At 50.7% G+C, this 7,800-nt stretch overlaps 1 protein-coding gene and 1 long non-coding RNA gene across 3 annotated transcripts in view; one reads left to right on the plus strand and one right to left on the minus strand.

Moving 5' to 3' along the window:
* The window catches only part of LOC309522962 (uncharacterized protein), a 5,591-nt gene extending 3,793 nt beyond the window's left edge, over window positions 1-1,798 (plus strand). Inside the window, exons 4-5 of one of the 2 annotated variants that reach the window (XR_014215186.1) lie at window positions 617-1,162; window positions 1,722-1,798. Coding sequence is in view for 1 of the 2 variants with exons in the window: in XM_082206728.1 (XP_082062854.1) it covers window positions 617-761 (145 nt within the window). In the remaining variant the exon portion in view is untranslated. The other variant, XM_082206728.1, reaches the window with a different exon arrangement.
* A 131-nt stretch (window positions 1,799-1,929) lies between these two features.
* LOC309523073 lies at window positions 1,930-2,876 on the minus strand. The gene is made up of 3 exons (XR_014215215.1): window positions 2,383-2,876; window positions 2,191-2,344; window positions 1,930-2,061 (listed from the first exon to the last, which is right to left on the minus strand). It is a non-coding gene; the product is annotated as an uncharacterized lncRNA (long non-coding RNA).
* Between the last annotated feature and the right edge of the window lie 4,924 nt (window positions 2,877-7,800).

A 7,800-nucleotide genomic window follows, 5' to 3' on the forward strand; every position in this document is an offset into this window, starting at 1 on the left:
AACTAATTCAGAATGCGGCAGCTAGACTGGGGACTGGGAGTGGAGACCACATAACACTGGTCTTGAAAGACCTCCATTGGCTCCCAGGACGTTTCCGAGCATAATTCAAAGGGTTGGTGCTGACCTTGAAACCCCTAAACGGCCCAGTAGACCTGAAGGAGCGTCTCCACCCCGGACACCGGGTTCCCTCTCCCGAGGGCCTTCTGGCGGTTCCCTCCCTGCGAGAAGTGAGGTTACAGGGAACCGGGTGGAGGGCCTTCTCGGTGGTGGCGCCCTCCCACCAGATGTCAAGGAAATAAAGAACTATCTGACTTTTAGGAGACATCTGAAGGCAGACCTGTTTAGAGAAGGTTTTAATGTTTGACTTTTTTTGTGTTTTTAATATCCTGTTGGGAGCTGCTCAGAGTGGCTGGGGAAACCCGACCAGATGGGCAGGGAATAATAATAATAATAATAACAACTCAGAAGAAGAGCCCTGCAGAATGAGGCCCCGGGGTGGCTCCATCCCTGGCCCAGTTTCCTGCTTCCAGCAGAGGGAAGCAGTGGCCTCACCTTTTCTGGTCCTCTCATTTAGGGAGGAGACGCCGACTGACGAACCATTTCTTTGTTTCCGCAGAAACAAAAAGGATAAAACAATCCAGGGCTTGAAGGATCAGCTCAACACACGACAGCCATCTTCCGGCTTGGTCCTTTCCCCTTCCTTCCTTACCCCTTCCCTCCTCCTTTTCATAGCACTTGGAGTCCTCTGCAGTCTCCTGTAGTTCCTCTGGCTTTTGCACTTGCAAGCACCCGAAGAAAACTTCCTTTTCCCCCGGGCTGTGTTTTTTTCCTCTTTTAAAAAACCTTCTTCCTGCTTCGTCAACCGAACCGCCGCTCCCCCATCTGCAAAGCTGCTTGCGAGATACCAGAGGGCATCCGTACCCACCCACACCCACCAGTCTTGAGTGCGAATCCAGCGTTGTGAGGTTTACCTGTTGCATCCGAATCCAACCCTGAAACGCAGATATCGCTGCAGCCTAACATATTGTTGCAAAAATGGGGGGCACCTTCCCCTCCCTCTGCCCAAGATTTTGGGAACAGGGGTCCCCAGCACTCACCCCAGGTCTCAGTCCCTTTGAAGAACAGAGGCACGGCGGAGACTGTCATGGCTTTAAGAAATACAGTTTATTAGGGGGAGGCGAGCCACTACTCTGTTATCATGTTTGTATTCTAAGTTTGACTTGGCAAAATCTCCCCTGGAAAGCCTAATTTATGATGCAACCTGTCTGGGAAAATTAATGAGCAAACGCCTAGATTTTATTTCATCGGAACCGAGAATGATGGTGTCTGCCGCTCGAAAAGGACTTTTGGATCAGCGTGTGAGAATTTATTGCAAACAAAAGACTTACCAGCTTTTTTAAAAAAGGGAGAGCCTTACAAAGTTCACACAGAAGCATAATATTGTTTACCTTAACTCACCTGTGGAAACAACTCAGAAGAAAAAGGATAACAGCAAGAAGATTGAAAGATGGGACTGGTGGACACTGAAAGCAGCAGAAATATGAGATGATTGGACCCTTACTGAACTCAAAGCATGGGAAGCCCCAACAAAAATATATAATTTGGCAAAATATTTGGACTTTACGATTTGTATTGGTATAATTTGGAATAATTAATGTGATATAATTGGATTGTTAAATGGAAAACTTAATAAAAATTATATATCAAAAAAGGAAATACAGTTTATTCGCCTCTTTATGCCTCCAGTCTGCATGCAGGGAGTCCAAATTTTGCAGCACGGCCGTTTCAAGAGGCGCTTCCTAAAAACTCCTTTATTCAGCATCCCAATGGTCAGTTCTATGGATGCTTGGAAGTATGGTTAATTCCCCCCTGGCACTGTTGCCATGTTTCAAAAACTAAAAAACCAAGACACCCTGAAAGTTGTTGGGTGTCTTTTTTTAGGAAGACCCCAAAATTGTTGCGATTCTTTTAGGCGAACCCCAACATTGTTGACCTTCTGTTTTTAGGAAGACCCCAAAATTGTTGAGATTCTTTTAGGCGAACCCCAACATTGTTGACCTTCTGTTTTTAGGAAGACCACAAAATTGTTGAGATTCTTTTAGGCGAACCCCAACATTGCTGAGCTTGTATTTTAGGAAGACCACAAAATTGTTGAGCTTCTATTTTAGGAAGACCCTAAAATTGCTGAACTTCTTTCAGGCGAACCCCAACATTGTCAAACTTCATTTTTTAGGAAGACCCCAAAATTGTTGAATTTCTTTTAGGTGAACCCCAACATTGCTGAGCTTCATTTTTTAGGAAGACCCCAAAACTGTTGAGCTTTTTAAAGGTGAACCCCAACATTCTTGAGTTTTTTCCCCTTACAAAAACGCTATTCCCCACCCCTCAGACGTCAATTCCACCTTTGAAATAACAGCAACGTCCAGGAAAATCCAGATTTGCAGCAATCCTACCCCCCAGGTGTCAACTAAGAAAGGATTCGATTGACTAGGATCGGAGACCTGGACACACACTGGACGGTCACTTGGTTAAGGAACTCTTCCCATGCTCAGAAGTGCGTCCACACATTCCAGTATGCAGGGATCTCGAGCGCATGCAGAGACGGGGGACGGGCACCCACGACGACAACAACAAAATATGGGTGCCCCTTCGTGCCACTGGCCTGGAGAGAAGCTGCGCTCTCAAATTTCTGTTGGAGACCACCTCCGTCGGCGATGTATTTTGGTTAAGCTTTTGGTTAAGCTGTCGGTGACAGTCTTTAAAAGGGTTTGCCCTTTGTTATTCTGGGCCTCTCTCACTTCCTTGCACGGTTGGGGTATACTCTTGTTTGCCACAGAAAATAAAGATCTTCTTTGCTTCCACGGGATCCCGCCTCCATCAAATTTCTCTTTATTTTATTTTATTTGGTTTTACAAGTTCGTTCACAGAAAAACATTCTTGCAAATACCAGAATATTACACAAGATCCTTTTATATCCTAAAACTTCCTTCGGTGGGTTCTTTCAGTAACCTTTTCAGCGAAACCCCCACGTTTTGCAGAGTCCCACAAACTGATCAAACGATACTACAAAGACGGGGTTCGTTCTCGATATTAACGATGAACCCAAAATGTGGGATCCCCCACAATACTGGGCCAAATATTTTCAGGGTTTTTTGGGCGGGGGATTGCAGCATTTTTCAGCGAAACCCCCAAGTTTTGCAGAGCCCCCGCAAGCTGAGCAAACGAGACTTACAAACACGGGGTTCGTTCTTGACATTAACTACAAACCCCCCCAAATTTGGAACCACCTACAAACCGGTCAGTAGGACGTGCCTGTTTTAAGAGGAGAAATTCCGGAGAGTGTGCAATAACTTGGTTTGCGGGGAGCTCCAAAACGCTGCAAATACCCCTAAAAAACCCTGCAAGACTTTGGCATAGATTTGCACGGGATCCTGAATTTTGGGGTTCGTAGTGAATGAGCCCATTCAGAATCATCGCCCTCTCTGGAGACAGATCATAGCCACCCTGGCAAGTAGGCATTCTTCTCCATGAACTGCAGAAAGACAGAGATAGGTTTGTGGCTGAGCGCAGGATTTGAACCCTGCTCTCCCAGCTCCTTAGGACACGGGTGGCGCTGTGGGTTAAACCACAGAGCCTAGGACTTGCCCATCAGAAGGTCGCGGTTCGAATCCCCGCAATGACGGGGTGAGCTCCCGTTGCTCGGTCCCTGCTCCTGCCAACCTAACAGTTTGAAAGCACGTCAAAGTGCAAGTAGATAAATAGGCACCACTCCGGCGGGAAGGTAAACGGCGTTTCCGTGCGCTGCTCTGGTTCGCCAGAAGCGGCTTAGTCCTGCTGGCCACATGACCCGGAAGCTGAACGCCGGCTCCCTCGTGTTGGCTATTTGCAGTATGGTAGGGCTGCAGAGAGCTTGCTGGGGAGACCGTGCCTTAAAAAGGGACTCAAAAAGCTACTTAAACAAGGTTTTAATTACAAAAACAAAAACTCCTTTTACACTAAATACATTAACAACCAAACCAGACCCAACCACCAACCCATCCCCCAGGGTAATGGGAGAGGAGCTAAGTGCTGCTCCTTATATACTACACCCAATTGCGGACACACCTTAATCAAATACAATTCAGCAGCACCTGCTACGTTTCACAGCTGCAAAGCTGGGTCTCGTTATTTTGCTCTGGCCCCAGTGGCGTAGCGTGGGGGGTGCAGGGGGGCCGGCCGCACCGGGCGCAACATCTGGGGGTTAGGGTTAGGGGGCGCAAACCCATGGGTTAGGGGGTGCAAATGACTTGCCTTGCCCCGGGTGCTGGCAACCCACGCTACGCCACTGCCTGGCCCTTGCTCTGGCCCCTTAAAGACATACACATCGTGTGGAACAATGATGAACCTTTACATTTAAAGAAACAATTCAACACCTCGGCCAGTAAAGCGAGATGAGCGCCACAACCCCAGAGTCGGCCACGACTGGACCTAATGGTCAGGGGTCCCTTTACTTTACTTATCTGCATCTCTAAAAACGATGCCTTATGAGGAACGGCTAAGGGAGCTGGGCATGTTTAGCCTGGAGAAGAGGAGGTTAAGGGGTGATATGATAGCCATGTTCAAATATATAAAAGGATGTCACCTAGAGGAGGGAGAAAGGTTGTTTTCTGCTGCTCCAGAGAAGCGGACACGGAGCAATGGATCCAAACTACAAGAAAGAAGATTCCACCTAAACATTAGGAAGAACTTCCTGACAGTAAGAGCTGTTCGACAGTGGAATTTGCTGCCAAGGAGTGTGGTGGAGTCTCCTCTCTTGGAGGTCTTTAAGCAGAGGCTTGACAACCATATGTCAGAAGTGCTCTGATGGTGTTTCCTGCTTGGCAGGGGGTTGGACTCAATGGCCCTTGGGGTCTCTTCCAACTCTATGATTCTATGATTCTATGATTCAGGGGCCCCTTTACCTTTACACCCAGCTCCTTGCAGGGTACTCCAACCACTGTACCACACTGCCTCCGGGCGATTTTTGTCTCCTGCTGCTACTGAAGGTGAGAAATGGTCCAATAAGGCAAAACAGAGCCAAACAATGCCATTCCTTATTATGACAGAATCACAGAACTGTAGAGGTGGGTGGGGCCTTTGGGGGTCATCCATCCCAACCCCGCTGCAATGCGGGAATCTCAGCTAAAGCAACCTCTGCTTAAAAAACTCCGAGGAAGGAGAATACACCACCTTCCACACAGTCGAACGGCTCCGACTGTCAGAAAGCTCTTCCTGACGTCAAGCCGGAATCTCCTTCCTTCTAACTTGAAGCCACGGGTTCGAGTCCTGATTTGGAAACACCCTTTCTTGGAATTTGGCATGGGATGGGTGTGTCTCCCTTTGCAGTCACCGCAAGCACACACCTTTCTCAGAACTGCTTCATTTCCCAGCAACAGAAACTCCCTGGCTCTCCATGGCAACCTTCCCTAAACTGGTGCCCAGTCCAACTCCCATCACCATACTGGTTAGGACTGGTGGCTGCAGGGAGCCCGGCTCCCTTCAGAGGAACCCCTTTCCAATCTCCTGGTGGCAAAGTTTCTTTTCATGCTTGTCAGGGGTTCAGAAGCAGAGACGCAGAGAAGGGTGGAAACAGAGAGCGAGGGGGAGGAAGCCGAAGGGAGAATGAGTGATGATGACGACCCGAGATCTCCAAGCCTAAGCAGTGAGTCAGAGGACTCCCAAAAGGGAGCCCCAGGGAGCAGAGCAAGGGGGGGATCCGGGGGGACACCCCAGGAGGAAGGGAACAGAGGAGATTCAGAGAGCAGCAGCTGGAAGTCGGGACCCACGCTCATAACTGAGGGCGGCAGCAGCTGGAAGTCGGGACCCACGCTCAAGACTGAGAGCAGCAGGGAGGAAGGTAGCCAGGCATCGGGTTCCGGAGGCTGTCAGCAGGAGGGAGGGCACGAGTCAGGGGTGGTCACGCCCTCCTCAGAGAGCGAGGCAACGGTTAAGAGGAAAGTAGAGAGTTGGGCGCGCGCGCCAAGTTCAAATGCAGCGGAAGCTGGAGCAGTAAGCAGCCCGGAGAGTGAGCCAGGTCCTAAAGCCCGCCGCAAGGAGGCAGAAGGATCAGGGGGGTCAGCGTCAGAGGAGAGTAGAAGGGAGGAGGCCCAGGGGGGCAGAAGGACCCAGAGACGTAGGGAGAGGCGAAGGAGGTGGAGCAAGGCTAGGGTATTAAGCTGGTGTGCAAGAGGCGGGGACTCAGACGGGTCTTCGCCGACCTAGAGCAGAAGGTGTAGAGCTGCACGCTGCAGTTCGGAAATGAAACCTGTAACTCAATAAAGACTCTTTTAAAGTGGACGCTGTGTGGCGTGGTCCTATGTGAGCTGGGACCTGGTAGCAGCTCTGACAGTAAGACCCGTCTCATCAAAGCTTCAGAAACCTGAAACCTCGCAGCGGGAGCAGAAGCCGCTAGGGGAGGAAGAGGGGTGTCTGTAAGCGAGCTCACAAAGGTTAGCAAGATGACGGAAGAACAGAGGATCTCCGCGCTGCAAGAGGCAGTGACCCAGTTGTCCTCAGAGGTATTGGCTTCCAAGAAACGGGAGGAGGAGACTACAGCCGCCTACAGAGACCTACACGCCAGGTTTGAAATGCTTGTTAAGCAAGGGCAACCGGGACCCAGACCGGAGGGCGTGGGATTGGCACGGAGAGCAGGAGGGCTTGTGGCTCACTTCGATGGGACTTTGCAACAGTACCCTAATTTTAGAGCAGACGTAATGTGCGCACTGCAACTGCTGGCAAAAGACTTTAGAGATGAGGAAGAGAAGGTGGGGTTCATATTGTCCCATTTGCATGGGGATGCCAAAGCCTGGCTGCGCAATTTGTGGAGGGATAAAGATCCGGCGCTTCAGAATGCAGATGCCTTTATCAAAGCGATGGATGCGTGTTTTTTGTCTACTATTGATGTGGATCTTGCCAGACGGGAGATTCATGGACTAAAACAAGGGAGGGCGAGCGTCCGGCAGTATCACGCCCGATTTTTTGCGCTGGTCAGTGCTTTAGAATGGGATCGGGATTCGCCCCCTGTCAGAGACCTCTTCTGGGAGGGTCTAAGTTCAGCGGTTAAGGATGAAATTGCAAGGGGGGAGAGGCCCCGAAGCACGCAGGAGGTGGTCCAAAGGGCGCTGACTGTGGGGGTGAGGCTGGAAGAACGTCCATGGTGCAGAGATGAAGGACGTGGAGGGCGCGAAGCAGCGAGAAGTTTCTCTTTCGTTCCGAGGGAAGCAGCGCGTGCGCAATCCACACCTCCGCCAGGAGGGGGAGGGGAACCGATGGAGGTTGGAGGTGCAAGGGCTCAGTCAGCAGCCAGAGCCCTAGCACCGGCAGCAGTGAAAGCGAAGCCTCCTAGAGGGAACAGGAAGTGTTACATCTGCGAGGATCCAGGCCATTTGGCGAAGGAGTGTCCCCGGAGGCTCCACAAGCACACTGCAGCCTCAGCAATGGTGACTGCAGCAACGCAGCAAGGAGAACCACAGCAGGGAAACGACAATGTCTGGCTGGAGACGGAGGCACTGGGGCCCAGCCAGACGCATCTGTGAAGCAGTCCCCAGCAATCTTGCAACCCACGGATCCCCTCCCACCCAAACCAGTAGTGCAGCTCACAGCATCTCTCCAGCTACCCGACGGCGTCACTATCGAAGTGCCGCTTTCTGTGGATTCTGGAAGCAACGCAGACTTTATAGCGCAGAGCTTTGTGGAGCAGCACGCTATACAGCTATTGCCTGCCACTCTGCCCCTGCAAGTCGTCACAGTGGATGGCAGAGAGTTGCTAGGGGGGCAGGTGGT

The sequence above is a fragment of the Podarcis vaucheri genome (assembly GCF_965113315.1).
Source record: "Podarcis vaucheri genome assembly, chromosome: 18".
NCBI lineage: Eukaryota > Metazoa > Chordata > Lepidosauria > Squamata > Lacertidae > Podarcis > Podarcis vaucheri.